At 40.2% G+C, this 16,760-nt stretch overlaps 1 protein-coding gene across 4 annotated transcripts in view; it reads left to right on the forward strand.

Moving 5' to 3' along the window:
* Positions 1-16,760, forward strand: part of fndc3ba (fibronectin type III domain containing 3Ba) — a 96,313-nt gene that overhangs the window by 69,814 nt on the left and 9,739 nt on the right. For all 4 annotated transcript variants that reach the window (XM_040136674.1, XM_040136676.1, XM_040136675.1 and 1 more), the window contains exons 16-24: positions 1,188-1,323; positions 2,263-2,334; positions 3,616-3,734; positions 3,959-4,064; positions 4,763-4,935; positions 5,599-5,712; positions 5,990-6,139; positions 7,671-7,951; positions 11,180-11,398. In XM_040136674.1, the coding sequence (XP_039992608.1) occupies positions 1,188-1,323; positions 2,263-2,334; positions 3,616-3,734; positions 3,959-4,064; positions 4,763-4,935; positions 5,599-5,712; positions 5,990-6,139; positions 7,671-7,951; positions 11,180-11,398 (1,370 nt within the window). The remainder of the gene's footprint in view (positions 1-1,187; positions 1,324-2,262; positions 2,335-3,615; positions 3,735-3,958; positions 4,065-4,762; positions 4,936-5,598; positions 5,713-5,989; positions 6,140-7,670; positions 7,952-11,179; positions 11,399-16,760) is intronic.

Raw genomic sequence — 16,760 nt, forward strand, 5'->3', positions numbered from 1 at the left:
AAGTGTATTTGCTTTCTTGTCGAGAGTTATACCACTCTCATATGTCTCCTACCTTACAGACATGAGAGTGGAATCAATATTCTCATCAAATTCTAAAGAAAGAAAGAAAATGTTTTTTTCTTTGGTGTGTAATGGGTGTCACATACAATAGGGCACAATAAAAATAGCAAAATTAGATTCAAAACATTACACAAAATCCCAATAATGTGGTATTTAAAGTAGATTGAAGCAGACCTTCAAAAGACTCAGCTGAATCCTGAATAGAATCATCCTGGCTGCCTCTTTTCTTTAGTTTTCTTACTTGATCAATTTCTGGTCAGTGATGTTCTCTTTCTTTTAAATTAAAAAAAAAATGTTTCCAAGGATACCAACCTATCCAGGTGGCTTACAGTGACATCAATCTAGGAGGGAATGCAGTATTTTACCCCCGAGAATTGGCTACAATTTAAAGAGTAGTGAAACAAGGCAATTCGCTAGCCATTTAGCAAGCAAAGAACCCTGTTCGGCTGTTCTAAAAGCTGTGATAGCTGTTCATAATGTGAGAACATTGTGAAACAAAATGTTCCGACGGCATGTGTGTTCATGCGGATACTCTCGTGTCTGTCTGTTGCGGCGCAATCATCCCCAAACAACACCTTGCATGTAATTTCACATGCATGTGTACACGTCTTCACTCACACCATTAGCTGAGACGGCAGATTTTTTGAAAAGCCAAACACACGTGCTCACACAAGAGGCAGCTCTGTGTTCTTTGTAATGTTCATCCACTGTGCGTGTTGGGAACAAAGCAAATTGATTGTCCATTGGATGAGTTAATGGAGGGAGTAAACTGAAGAGAAATGGAGGCAGAGGAGCCAGGGGAACCACAGGTGAAAGAGCAGAGAGTAATGGCTTCTATTAATCAGGACAGGTGCTTTACTCCTTAATAGATTCCTCTGTAGGTTCTCTTCTTCATCTAACCATGCTCACTGTGAATCTTTTTTGTCTTACACTGCATCATTACTCATTCTGTCTCTTCTCCTGACATACGCTCTTCATTTCTTTCCTCTGCTTCTTACCATCCTTCATCTGTATCCTGTCTTTCTGTCACCCTCTTCCTCTCCTTTTCTTTCCCCTTCTCTCCTCCTGTTTTATGTCATTAAACTTACACTCTCCTCCCTCCGTGCTGTCCGTTTCCCTCCCTGCAGCTCATAGCATCGAACATGGAGGGAAAGAGCAGTCCCAGTGAAGTGTTGGTGTGCACCACCAATCCAGACAAACCAGGCCCTCCATCTACACCCTGTGTCACCGCAGCGACGCCCTATGGATTCACCATCACATGGGGTAAACAGACACACATGACCATGTACTATACACCGCCAAACAGCTGAAGAATGTTTCAATGTGCAAACACTTGCTCAAGCGGTAATACACATTTAAAATATGCAAGTGGCAATACAAAAACTTCACATAAAATCCATAATTTCCACCCTGTCAAATACTGTAGCATCCAAAATGTAATTTTTTCCACTTTGGGGCATATTCTAATAGTTTTAGCCATCATTACTAAAAAATGTTGGTCACTTGGTTGATTGCTGAGATTGTGGATATAGTTCCATACACTTTTGCTCTGGTCCATTTGTAAAACTTCAAAAACGAGCAAACCAAGGCTTTACAATTTTCTGAATTTGTTAGTTGAATGATAGTAAAAAATTAAAGATCTTCTGGTTTTCATTCAAGTACAGTAAGTGTGAACTTCATTGTGCCCTGACCTACCTTTTCACCAAATTCAACAAATTGAGATCGGTTAATTATTAGTTGTTTGAGTGGTGATGTATATATGTATGTATGTATATGTATGTATGTATATATATGTATGTATGTATGTATATATATTTGTGTATATGTGTATATATATATATGTGTGTATATGTGTGTGTGTGTGTGTGTATTATATATATATATATATATATGTATATATATATATATATATGTATGTGTATACACATATATACATATGTATACACACACACACACACACACACACACACACACACACACACACACACACACACATATATATATATAAAAAATTTTCCTTTTCTAGATTTTGTGCTGATAGAATTGGCCATTTTTGTCAATTTAGTCACACCTTTTCCTAAAGCCATAAAGATCATATTGGAAACTGATTTTTTTTGTATTTGTCTGAGTTATTTTCCTGCTCATCATGTTTATATATGATGTTATCCCAAACTAAAATCAACCCATCTAATGCTTCAACAGATCCTCCGCAGGACAACGGGGGCTCAGAGGCTCTTACATACCTGCTAGAGATCTCAGAGGGGTGCTCCGAAGGTACGATCTACATCTATCTGTTTGGTAGTCCAGCTGTCCATCCGTGCCACACGTTCAGCTAATTTGAGTGTTTGTTCTAAGTCTATCTTCCTATAAAACAAAGCTCAAAATGTACCATCTATCCTCTATGCTCCTTTCTCTCCCTGCTATAAGGACTGAAAGAAACAAGTAGACATTTAGTTTCATGGAGTGCAGTCTGAGGAAATCCACACCAAATGGATTTAATTAGAGAAAAAGCACAGGGGAGAATTTAATTGAATTTGTATTCATTCAGTGACATCAAAGAAAGAGGAAGTTGTTTATAAGTTGTTTATAAAGAGTCTACTGTTGAATGTAAGATGTAACAGTAATTTGGATCAATAGTAAAAAAAAATCTTCTACTACAAATCCAGTGGATTGGGCTAAATTGGTTAATTAGGCTAAATTGATGTAACTGGTTAATTCAGTTTCTGGTTTGATTTCCTACAACTCACATTGACTTTTGTGCTTTTCCATCAGTGACAGGATGTGATTATGATTTATGTCAACTACCTCAACAGCGCATGTGTTTTAAAAACAAACAAGTCGCGATTATATTTAAGAAACAGCCAAAAATCTTAATTCTGAAACATCAGAGCTAACTTGCATAGCAAAAAAAATTCTTCCCATGATTCCCACTCTCCTCCCCTCCTTTTTTCTGTGCGCTTTTCACCTTTTCACCACTCTGACTAAGTTGTACAAGTGGATGCAGTGGTGAACTGTCAGAATGACCCCGGCTCATCTCATTGTGTTTTCTGTGATTCATCATATTAATAAGTCTTGTGTGTGTGTGTGTGTGTGTGTGTAGCGTTACTGCTCAGAAACACATGTTTGGTTGTCGCTTTGATGTGTTGTGCTTGGTAGATTACTTGAACTCCGTTTTATGACGAGGTCGGTGTGTGTAAAATAACCCAAGCATGTACATTACATAATCGATAGATGCCCCTTCTTCTGCAAAATAGCTTTCATTGCTGTGGTGTAAACAGGAAATATATTTGCATAAGAGCAGGCGGGATGATGAATTTCAGGCCTACACAATCTATCATCAGGACAGAAATGGCAACACAGAGTGGTGTGCCGTTATTAATTAGGTCAGTGGCATTTTGTTTCTGGGAAAATAATTAGGCCGGCTGCAGAAATACATACGTAACAGCAGGAGATTATGTATATGCACTTAAGCTTGTGTATGTGATCAGTTGTGTAATTGTTTTTTTTTGTGTGTGTGTGTGTGCGTGTCTGTACTGTATGTGCTTGTTCATACAGCGAGCCAGTGGGAGGTAGCGTACAGCGGTCCAGCAACAGAGTGCATGTGTGAGCGGCTGACACCCGGGACCTTCTACCGCCTACGTGTGTGTAGCATCACCACCGGAGGACACAGCCCGGTAAGACACACATATACACACACACACACGCACACAAATTCACAACTATAAAATAGCAACCTACGAACTTTGAATTTTCACTATGAGTTCTTGTGTTAGGAGTGGAGCAACAGTGACGTGTCAGTGTTGCTTGGGGACATTTATGCCAGTTATTAATCAGTGATCTATAATTGCTGTTCCTTCTCCCCTGTTTTGATTTCCTGTGTTTATCTCTGCTTGTGAAGTGCACCGTTAGTGTTCCGGTTCGTACATTAAGTGTCCCGCCAGGACCCTGCCAGCCACCAAGGATTGTGGGAAAAGCCAAACATAAGGAAGTGCAGTTAGAATGGGGTGAGTGCAGACACACACAGACACTGTTTAGCTTTATTTACTAGAATGTATGCATCTGACTTTTTTTTTTTTTACGTAACTCAGCTAAATCACCCTCTGGCAGTTTAATATGTTTCCTTTCTAGCTCTAATTTAACCTTTTTTCAACCATGTTTCAGCCTAATTGAGCCCCGATTTAGCCCATTAAATGCCTTACCTAGCCTCATATCTGACTTAACTCTCCTAATGTCGGCCCATTTTGCAGATTAGTACTGTTATCTGCTGGCAGGCAGTATGTCCCATCCTGAATTGCTGAGGAAGTTCTTGCCTTACCTAGTCTAATACAGCTGGCCACAGCCCTAATCATCTCACATTCGGGCAGCGCTGCTGCAATTACTGACTCGAGTTGAATGTCAGACATAAAGTACTGGAGGGCTTCCCCCACTGTTTCCACCATTTATTACCTTCACCATGCTGCAACCAAAATGAAGTATCTAGTGGAAGAAAGAAACCCTTGAAGGTTATTTAGAAATGTACCCTGTAAACACATGTCATCTAAAACTAAACATAATCATGAATAAATCTTTAAAGCTTTATGTATAGACTTGACTGGTTGGCAGAGGCCTACAATGGCGAGGCAGTAATTCTAATTTTGAATACACGTCATCTGACCACAGTTTAATTGTAAATACTTCTCTTTTTCTACCTCGGTCTGCTTAGACTCTCCCATCTCTGAGGGAGTGTGTGAGGAGTGCGTGTTCAGTCTGGAGATGAGCGAGGGGGACACCAAGCCTGCAGAGGTTTACCATGGCTCGGAATTGCAATGCACTGTTGGCAGTCTCCTACCTGGTGCCACGTACAGCTTCCGACTGCGGGCTGCCAACGAGGCTGGGGTGAGAAATTCGCATGCGCACACGGCAGGAATATGATCAATAATGATAAAGAAAAAAGAAACAAAAAAAACCCCAATCAACTAATAATTCAACAGGCAAGATCATAAAGTCCAAAAAAAACACCTCCCTGATGATTTTAGAACCATGAACCTCAAGAAAGTCAGCCTTTCAAAAGGTTTAAAAGTAATTCTCATGTTCTGCTTTGCAAGCATTAAACTTTTTAATTAAAAATATGTTGCAGACACACACAAACTCTGATAAACAGGGCCAGTAGCCATTAGGTCAGAGTGTCCCAGACAGTCTAACAGTGTTCATGTTTGGTCAGAGGAGTGTTCCACAGTCTGGAGTTAACATTTGATTGGTTTGATTATCCTCACAGACAAGAGTCAACTAGCACTCAGACCTGCTGACTGAATGCAGGCACAAACACAGCGCACACACACTTAAAAATAGGAAGCATGCAGGAGACCCCAAAAAAAAACAGTACTCATGCCTGCACAAAAACACACAACTCACGTGTATACACACACACACAGACACACACACTTAGTCAGGCAACCCAGTGTGATTTGTGCTTTCTTTTCCACTTTTGCTAGGTTAAACATACCCCTAATTGTGTCTGTGTGTATGTGGGTGTGTGTGCTGTCTGTTTCTCTCCTGTAGTTGGGAGCGTACTCTGACCCAACAGAGGTGACGACTGCAGCGGGTCCTCCTGGCCAGTGTGGGGCACCACTCATCACTCTCACCAGCAACACCTGCGTAACGCTCAACTGGGAGGTGAGACAAACGCACAGATAACCCACCTGTGTTCATCGAAAGCAAAGGAATCCAAGCTTGCCTGGATGATGTATTGAAAATGACAAAAAGTCTCTGGTGTTGTATCTTAAATTGAATCAAGCCGGTTTTTCATAGTCTGTCCCTCATTTCCCTTTGGCCTGCTTTTTTTTTTTTTTTTAATCTATTTTTTGTCGAATTTGAATGCATTCATGGTTTATTTTGATTACAAGTTCCCACTGAATCCTCTGAGCTGAGTGTGTGTTCCTTTGTGTCGCAGAGTCCTGAGGGTTCGGGTACAGACATCTCTGAATATCGTTTGGAGTGGGCGAGGGAAGACGAACCCATGGAGCTCATCTACTGTGGATCTGCCACACAGTGTGAGCTGTCAGACCTGACGCCTGCCACAGACTACTGCTGCAGGCTACAGGTAACACAAACAGAAACGTGCACTCAAACCAATTTATGGGCATGAAATACATGCACGCTTATTCACACCTACGCACATAAAATGCATTCAGGCACAGGTATAAAGACATGTTTCCACACAAGAAAAAGGAAGGCGCGTAAACGATACATGAGCCCGGATATGCAGACACACGGACAAATGCAAAAACAAAGACCAGAATTGCAAACATGACACAGACACTCAGTCAGGATGCAAACACTAACAAATACACACATATAAATATATATATCAGCCAGGGGGAAGCATCAAAAGCAAGAAACCCACACAAACAGACAGAGACCAGTGAAACGTTGATCATAATTGATTCTATTTGTGCCCTGACTATTAATCTGGTGCATAAATAACTGCTCTCTTTCTCTCTCTCTCTCTGTGTATTTGTCTAATGCACACACAGACACTCTCTCTCTCTCTCTCGCTTTCTTTCCTGATGTACCTTTTGAAGCTGCGAATCCAATAACCGGATGTTTTATTGCTCCCTCTTTTATGGGTTCATTTATAAAGTTTACAGGACAGGGGAAGGTCATCGTAATGCCCTAATCAATTATTTTGTTTTTAGTGTATAGATAATTTGTCTGTATGTTTATGTGCGTTGATATAGCAGTGTGCAAGTGTGTGTTTATATGCGTAACAATACGGCAAAGTCCCTCCTAAAAGGACTGCAGGAAAGGATCACACAGGACGCACTGGTATGGTTGAACTCACTGTGACTCCTTATGTTCTGTACCTGTATATGACGCATTATTGTTTCAAATGTCATGGCTTGACGCAGACACGCTTGTTTTAGGAGAACATTTTTTTAAGCAGGACACTATCGCAAGGATCAGATAAATCAAGAGTTCCTCACATTTCTTCGTCTTTTAAGCCTCACCAAAATATTAGCCAAGTGCACATTTTGCTTGCAAATTAAAAGAAATGCAGGGGAAAAAAAATTAAGCATCTGTTAATTTTTTTTTTTAAATTCTAGTTCAAGCTTTCAAAATATAGCAGATGTATTCTTAAAAAACTGGTTTATTTTGTCCTGGTTTCCTCCTCACTGAGTTTGTATTAGACATTACAGTAGACTATGACAAAGCAAAAGCGACTGAAAGGCATTTAATAGAGGATACTTGAGGTGAATATAAAGGTTTGTTACACAGCATAATAAATAGACTAATGTTCTATCACATCTAATTTGAATTCACCTCCCTCTACTGGTGTTCTTGCCTTCTTCCATTCTTCATGTCCCTTTTTCCCCGCTATTTTGCTTTCTCTTGCTCTTCTGTCTGTGTGCCTCTTGCTTCTGCCAATTAATTTCACTTTTGTCTCTTTTGCCTCTCACTGTTAGCTTTCAACTATCTGGTTTGGTCCTTGTCTCTACTCATCCTCTTCTTTTTATCCCTGTCTTCTTCTCTTTTCTTTCCTCAGATTCCTCCATCCCACCACTGTCAGTCAGCCCTTCCCTCATTTTCTTCATCTCTCTCACCATCTCTGTATTTTTGTGTCTCCCACTCAGGCGGTGAATCAGGCGGGCGCTGGTCCCTACAGTGAGCAGGTGAGTTTCAGGACCCCGGCAACAAATCCTGACCAGGTGTCGTCCCTCACCCTTCTGGACCTCCCGACCTCCTCGGACTCAGGTCACTCACCGTCTACCTGCCTCTTCCTGAAGTGGGAAGAGCCAAACAGCAACGGGGCGGAGATCACCTCCTACGTCATCACCCTGGACGACCAAACCATCACTGTGGAATCAGGGACAAGTCACCTTGTCACGGGCCTGCAGCCAGACACCGACTACAGGTACTGACACGAATTAACAGAACATGTAAACTGATGTTGTCTTGGATACAAAGTGGGATTTATGTTGATGATGATCACAAATCATGGTGTTGATACTTTGTAGAAATGAAATCCAAATACAATACCACAGGAATTAAAGTGGCAATCTTGAAGATTTTTATTTAAATAAATGTGTGTTAATTCACATTCTATCGCCGAATGAGGTAACACAATGGTGATTGAGCCTACTGCCCACTGATGAACGTATTGCAATATTTATATATTAGCAGTATTATGAACTTAGTGTCTGTGACAACATTCCCAGAAAAAAATGCAGTATTAAGTTACTACTAATGCAAACCAAACATTTCCTATGCTGCAGCTCGGCATTAAAAGCATTTAACTGGCGGAACACAAATGGACTCTTATTAGGAGGTAAATCCCCAAATCAACTGGGACTGAAATTTTCAGGATTGCCACTTTAACTGGTCGGCAGATGTCCATTAACATCAGATGTTAGAACATCTGAAACATAATTCATCTCTAAAGCAGTGTGAAATACTGGACAAATAAACCTACATTAACAGATATGTTGACCACTATGACCACCGACATGTTAACAAACACTTTACACATCTAATACATCTAATACGTAAAAAGTAACATTGATATTCATTTGGATTTATGCACCTGGCAGCCTGATGAATTTAAGGTTTGATGCTGGGCAGCTAGTGTACTGTTGGTCTCTAGAGCTTTTTTGCTTAGAACAGCTGCATCTTAAAATTATGCTATAAAAGCAGTGAGAATGACTTGCATGTGAAAGATGCTGAAATGCTCCGGAGCGCCGAAGGGAGTCAGGTGATAAATCTCTGTGGGTTTGTCGCCATTATTCCCCCCTTTCACATTGTCAAGATAAGAAATTGATTAAAATCGATGCACGTGGCTACTCCAAGAATTGAGTTTGCACATACATGGAGTTGGGGGACTGAGAGAAGACTTTAAAAGATTTTAAACGATGGACGATGGAAGTAACAAAGGCTGAGATACGCTGTCTTTAAGTCCCCTAGAATGGGTCGAGCTCCAAAAGCACCATGGGGTCCCGCGTTTCCCATACTGCAGCCCGCGGCATCTTTTTAGTCGAGCTTGCCTGTCTGGTAATTGCCTATGCCTGTCAAACTCCATGGCCACAGTGGAAATGCAAACTGAGATAGCCCCTGATGATAACATCATCAGTGATGTCATACTCAAGCAGCAGTAAACAACCTCTTGGTAGTCTGAATCACCAGCTACTGTTGTTATGGCTCTATAAGCAATTCTATGATTACATGTGTGGTTGTGTGTGTTTGTGTGCATGCATGTGTTTGTGTAGTGAGTTCTTTGAACTGGGGGGGGGGGTGTCCAAGGTAGGGGGGAGGGGGCATGTGAAGAGGCAGAGTGATCACACACCATTGTTTTCATTCTGAGGTTGTTTTTGTCCCAATGTCACTTTGCTCTCTGGCATAATGGCTGCCACTGAGGCAGAACGCCGTGCATGTGTGTGTATGTGTGTGTGTGCCTGAGCATCTGTATGTGGGAGTTTCCTGGGTTGCGAACAACGGTAATTCTGGTTATCTACAGCGGCGGGGTACTTCAAATAATATTATTCATATTTGATTTGCTTGTATGGCTTTGTGAAGGAACAAAGTAAATGTTGTTTGCTCTGTCAGGAGTGGGGCTGTGTGTGCTCTAGGTTTAAAATGTCTTCATTCTGAGGTTAGAAGTGTCCTCAGTAACAATAGTTATATGTTCAAAAGAAAAATAGTAATTTAGATGTTTAAATGTTTTTGGAAAAACGTTGAAAAAGTCTGAATAATAAAACACCTAAATAATTATTTAGATATTTTAATGTGTTTTTCAGTTACATTGCATGTGTTCACTGAAAGCTTCATCACCTCTCTAGAGATTGTGTAGAATGTTGACAGCAGACATTTCTTTTCATCAGGGGCTTTTTTTTCTTTCCAGATTCAAAGTTTCACAGCCGCCCTTTACTTAATACTCTCACAGTCCATTGATAATGTTAAAAGCAATGTAAGTCGGTAGAGACACCTTAAGAGGGGAATTGCCACACAGTCACACATCACGGAATACAGATTAGCTAAACCTGCAGTTTTAAGAAAGTGCACTCTGGATGGCTTTTGAGAAAAACCAGTCACAAAAATATACGTATTTGCAGGAAGGTACAAATATGTACCCTGTTTCCAACTTGATTAATAGCCATTGTGTTTAGATTTTAGTCATTTGCCTTGCAATCATTAAGCTGAGTATACAGTAAGTGACCACGTAGGGGGTTTGGTGTTTTGCTCAGCATCAGACATGGTTACCTAAAGCCTGGTGCGTGTGCAGGGACCGATGGCTTACCACCTTTTTTTCAGAAAATGTTCATCTTTTCCTTAGTTTCCTCCATTGAATGATGAAACAAAAACCGCATGTATTCTGAACCTTGATATGTAAATCCCTCCATGACTAAATGGAATCCCTCATCATCAAAAGCTAAGCTTCTTTATCTTTCATTTTCTTTGTTCTTCTCAATCTCTCGTCATCTTTTATCTGTGTGCTTAATTACCCAGTGGATGGATGAATGTTGCCCTTTCTCCCTTGTCTTCTCTCAGCCAAATGAATTATAATGAAAGGTTACAGTTACTAAGAATCAGAAATTTAAATGTCAGACGGTAGATCCTCTCTAGCCGAGGGCCTCTGATGCTAATCAGCTGATCAGACATTGACAGAAGAGGAGCGAAGAAGGGAGGGGGATTCCTAGAAGAAAGGCGGCAGGGTAGTTTGAAAAACAAAAATCCATTTCTGCCAGTTTTTATTTCATTAGCAGCACACAACGTGTCTTTGTGTGTGTGTGTGTGTGTGTGTGTGTGTGTGTGTGTGTGTGTGTGTGTGTGTGTGTGTGTGTGTGTACGAGTATGTTTGTACTTTTTTTACGATACGGGTCAACAGTACAAAATACATACACACATTTTCCAGCAGTTTTTTGTACATGTACTTGATCATGAACTTGATCCCTGCAACAATTCTTACTAAAATTAAAATACTGGCAGACATACTCCAATTAAAACATTAACTGAAAACATTCACCATTTCTATAGACATTTCTCCAAAAATATTAATTAGTGTCCGATCAACAAAAATGATAAAACATATACAGTGTCACATTCTGTAAAAAAAAAAAAAAAAAACATTATCTCTCTTCATGGCTTGCAGTGTACAGATCCAGGCGGTGAATGCCATCGGCTCCAGCCCCTCGAGTCCACCACTGCAGGCAAGGACACGCCCCCTCCCTCCAGCCCCGCCCCCCCTCGAATGCTCGGCGGCCGGCCCTCAGAGCCTGAAGCTGAAGTGGGGCGAAAACGCGAGCCACACACGCGCCCTGCTCACCGATGACATGGTCTACACACTACAGATGGAGGACAAGAACCACAGGTGGAGTAAACACTACTCAGTACTCTTCTTACATCATTGTTTACCTCATGGTATAGATTGAGAGGGGGTCTGGCTTACTATAGTCCAGACCACATGTACACGTTCAAGAAGAAATGTCAAACATCCAAAACATACTTATTTACAGGTACACATCATAGTAAAAGCTAACCATTAAAACTTACATTTATACATTCAAGAAAGGCAACAATAACCTCTAGTTTTGTTCACACTCTACGCCTCATCATTTATGCTCTGTTGTTTGATTTTAAGTCACAGCAGCTCCTATATATTACTTCAGAGTATACACTAAGCTTATTCTGACGGTGGAAGTCTAATGGCTGTAAAGTGGATAATGACGTGTCTTTCGTCATGCTGCTCCATCAACAGTGTGGGATGCCGTTGAGGACAAGCTGTACTTACATTAGCGCTGAGCGAGGAGGTTGAAATCAACATCACAGTATTGGTATCATTTTACTTTTCTGATAAATACATAAAGACACACATATATATGTGTGTGTGTATATATATATATATATATGTATATATATATATATATATATATATATATATATATATATATATATATATAAAAGAAAAATATAGAATATATATGCTTTAAAAAGTTAATGTTCAAATAATCTAATTGATACAGCAAACTATGCTCACTCACTTAATTTTACAGTTGTCTTAGAATAATTAATTTGGACAGCACGAAATGCTAACTCAAAACATTCATATTCTCATGAGACACTTCATTAAAATTCAAGAAATGCTAGTGTTGAATTTCTGAATTAAGTGCCCAGCCCCAATTTACATTGTCTACTATCAACAGAAGTAGCAACAGCTAACCCTAATGTATTTAAATGAGTATTGGATATAAGTGAAAGAACCAGAAACTGCTTTGTACTTTTTTTTTTTTTTTCAAAGAATATTCATTGTTCCAAATGTTCTTTCTTGGGCTTATGGATGTTTTTGGCCAAAAGAAGCACTCAACACTATAAATACTTCTGTATAGGCAAGATTAGTGGGTATTATGTATGTATTATTATACGAGGGAATCTTTAGCTATGAAGTTGGATTGAAAATGTGCTGTCCTGCGTTGAGGATGTGCTCTTTAAACCTCTCACCCACCTCGCAAACCACTCCTTAACCTACAGCTAGTCAATACAGCAAATCAGGACCTCAAAGGTCAATACAACACACACACACACACACACACACACACACACACACACACACACACACACACACACACACACACACACACCAGAGACACACTCACACAAACACAAGAAGGATAGAACATGAGCAGCTTGAGAGAAAGTGAGGGAGTGTGTGCATGAATGCCTAGTTAGAGGTGTGTGTGTGTGTGTGTGCGTGTGTGTGTGTGTGTGTGTGCGCCATAACCAGATGTACCAGGGAGCAGTCACGTTGAGGGCATATAGAACCAGCCGGGATACAGCCTACAACAATCAAGCCTGCATTTAACTGTCTGGTCGGGCAAAGAGACAAAGAGAGAAACAGGGAGAGAGAGAATTAGCAGACTGGAGAGGAGGGGAATGGGTAGAACATGATCACTGACAGGGAGTTAAACACACAATTAGAAAGAGCACGGGAGAAGGGTGTTTTTATTAATGTCGGTGCTAAGAAAGAATCTTTAATACATCAAAACAGAGACAGCAGATAGTGGGAATGAGAACGCCTTGAACAAAGAGGTAGGAAACAGACTAAGCTGGATAGCCGTGAAGAGCCACTTTCATCTGCTTGCCTTTCTGCCCACCTGTCAGATTGTCCCTCTCCCTCTCTCCAACCAGCCCTCTACCATTATGGTTGGCTGGCTATCCGTGTTTGAATTAAGGCTTGGCACCAAGTTGGCACCCAGGTACCTTGGCAGCCCTGGAATGGGCCAGAGTGCAGCAGGCAACAGATGGGGCTCTGTCCGGCAGGCTGTGATCTGTTAACCTCTACAATACGCGCACGCACGCACGCACACACACACACACACACACACACACACACACACACACACACACACACACACACACACACACAAATAAGTGGGCACAAACAGACTCCCTACCAGTCAAATGAAAACAGCTTTCACAGTTAAGAGAGTTTTATTTACCCTTTTTGAGATGCCACAGTGATTAGTATGGCGGTATGTTAGTTTGTGTGCGTTTGTTTGACTATGTATGGATACAGTTGCGTATGTCTGCCTTCATCAAATCTGGTCGAGATGGTGTTTTGTGAACTAACCTGGAATTTGTTTTGTTTCAAGCTGCTTACGTAAGTAAGTGCTACATTTTGTTGTAAAGAAGAAAAAAATGCATGTATTTGATTTTCTCTTTATTTCCTCTGATTGTATTCATTTTATAGCAGATCTTACTTTGGAGAAGCTCAATTTAAACAGACAATGATATTTGCGGTTTTTGATATTTTTTACGTTTTAGAATGTTTACTATGTCTTGGATAAAATGTATGACTCTGAAAATTACTTGGCTTTTATCAGAGAAGGGGCCAGGGTAGCTTTTTGTGTGGTCTAAGCCTTGAATCGGTCTGTCTGGCCAGTTTTTCTTTATTCTTTTTCTAGTCCACACATGTCCCTTGCTGCACTCTGATAGTAAACTCTTAGAAGTAGTTGATTCAAGTGGGAGCGAATTAAGGCTTGCTGTCCCCTCAGCCTATACGGCTGCAGGGATGATGTTTTTCCGCATTTCTGTACACCCCTCACCAGCCAGTCCATCCAGGGGAGGTGTTTGATTTTTCCTCAATTTATCTGTACCAGAATATGCAAACGGATGAAAAAGTAGAGTTAAAATGAAATTCTTTTTATTTGAAAAAACAAAAAAAAAAAAAACCCCAGAGTTTTGCAATCCCAGTTCTTAAATTTAAATTTTCATGAGGTTGGAAGTAGTTCTGGAATAATGGTAAGGAAGTATTTGATCTTTTTATTTAAACTGCATTTTTACATTTCAGTTAATGTTTTAATTGATGTTCCCGGTGTTCACTCTAACATACATTAAGATCACGGTTAAGGTTTCATAGAATAATTCAAGGTTGGTTATCACTATTTAGGGTTGTATTCATTGTAAAAGCATGAATTTTATGTATTCAGTGATAGCAAAGGCATAAACAAGGGGAAAAGGAACTTGGTTGATTTTTAACATTTTGGTTAGACAAGACATGCCTATTTCCAGATGTATTCAGATACAAATGCAGTTAATTCGGTTGGTATAACTACTACAGATACAAATAGCAGCATCTTGCAGCTACTGGCACCTACTGGTGGTTCTGACAGGACGTTTAGATGTATCCGTAGCTGCATTAGTGGTGCTTCGCCGTTTGTTGAACCGTGTGTGTGTTTGCAAAGGGTTATCAACAGATTAATAGATTGAGCTGGTTTACAGGAATACTAATGGATCCAAAAGGACTACTTTTGGACCAATAAATTCCATCATTGTCATTTTTAACCAAATAGCAATAGTGTCTGTTTATGTTTTTGACTGTAGCTGTCCCTCTATATGAATGTCTTTTTTTTGTCTATGGCCAATCTAATTCATATTTATTTATCTAATTTTATTGGGGGAAAGGTGACTTCACCTCTCGAGGACCTCTGTGCAGAGCCATTCATAAATTTCCTCCCTCCAACCTCATCTTTTACCTTCTTAGTTTTTCTCCTGTCCACCCTGCCTTATCTCCATTTATTGGGTGTAATAGATGATAAAGAAAGCTGTTTTTTCAGGTTCACAAAATTGAATCCCCGTTTTTTACTTAGCTCCCTTCTCCCCCGTCCCGTTCTTCCATAGCTTATCGCTGTTTGCAGACTTGTTGCTAGTGTTCTGTTCTCCCCCACTCATGGCTTTTTCACTTTCACTTGTTTTCCTCACTCTGTTGTTGTCCTTTAAAAGCTGGCTGAATTTGTCTGATATTTCTCATTTCACATTTTCATCATTGATATTACCCAAAATGCTATTTTTTTGCCAATACCCTTCAGTGGTGTTGGGAGTGTAAGGGTGCCATGGCAACATGGGCCATGCAGTGCAAAGACACCTTCAGCCTTTTGACACAATGGATTTCTAAAAACGAACGCAGGTGGAAGAACATGCACTGGGGGTAAAGCTTTGTTGTAGTTGCTGTCATTCATAAGAATTATCCTCCCATACATCCGTCGCTACATCTGTCCACCCTTGTATCCATCTTCTATCCAGTTCTCTGTCCTCAGCCCTTCCTAAGTTCAGCTCCTCCGGCTTCTTGTTCACCCAACGTTGCTTCTGCATCTCTCCATCCATACATATATACCCATCTGCCTGTCAGGCCACCCAATTTATTTATCCATCTATCCATGTTCCTCATTTCTCTCTCCGTTCATTGTACCTTGTATTTGGCCATTTTTTCTCTATGTACAACCAGCTGTTTTCCCACTCAGTCAACCAGTGAGCAATTCAGCCTCCTTGAGAACAAGTTGTTTCTCCTTCTCTGTCTCTAATGATGAGCTTATCAACAAGTAGCCATCCATGATAAATCGATATCAGGCAATATTTGCTTTAAATCATGTCTATATTGGAATTCATAACAAAATTATATTGGGCAAATTCGATGAGGATTTCATTATTCATGACAAATACATATGTATTTTGGTCATAGTATATTATTTTTTGTTTATTACAAATAATGCAGAATGGTTGTAGGTTTTAGTGAACTTTGTGTGAATTGTCAAAAGCTTGTGATTGTTTAAAAAAACAGATTCCTCTTTTCGATAGTTGCTAAAATTGTTATTTTGAGACAACACTCCAGCAGTCGCAATCTTACAGGAAAGATTTCAAGGAAAAACAAAATGCAAGAGCAAAGATGTTGGATGATGTCATGCCAAAATCAATAGTCGTTTTTCTGTGGGAATTGAATGATCGCCGACTCTTGGAAGCCGTGCTCTGTTTAAAAATGAAGGACTGGTAGAGTCGTATGTCTGTGTAGATTCTCAGTCATCCAGGTCATGGTATTCTGTAAGTGCAATGCGAAGGCAACTGGACTTGCTTGGAAGTTCTTGCAGATGTTTCGCCTCTGATCCGAAAGGCTTGTTCAGTTCTGACTGGTAGCGTCAAAGCAGTTTATCATGCATCACTGCAGCAAAACAGGCAAACTTGACAGGGAAACAAAATAAATAAAATGATGTGTCATGATAACAGTAAGAAATATTTCAGTATTTGCATTCCTATGAGTAAGTACAGACAACATGGATTTTAATAATCAAAATAACATGTCTTTGTCTTCTTCTAACCTCACTCTGTCCTCCTCTGCTCCTTGTGGTTAATTGTTCGGCTGTTTGGCTCAAGACCAAGGATGCAGTTCATCTCATTTACTGTGG

Source organism: Xiphias gladius, chromosome 10, assembly GCF_016859285.1.
Source record: "Xiphias gladius isolate SHS-SW01 ecotype Sanya breed wild chromosome 10, ASM1685928v1, whole genome shotgun sequence".
NCBI lineage: Eukaryota > Metazoa > Chordata > Actinopteri > Istiophoriformes > Xiphiidae > Xiphias > Xiphias gladius.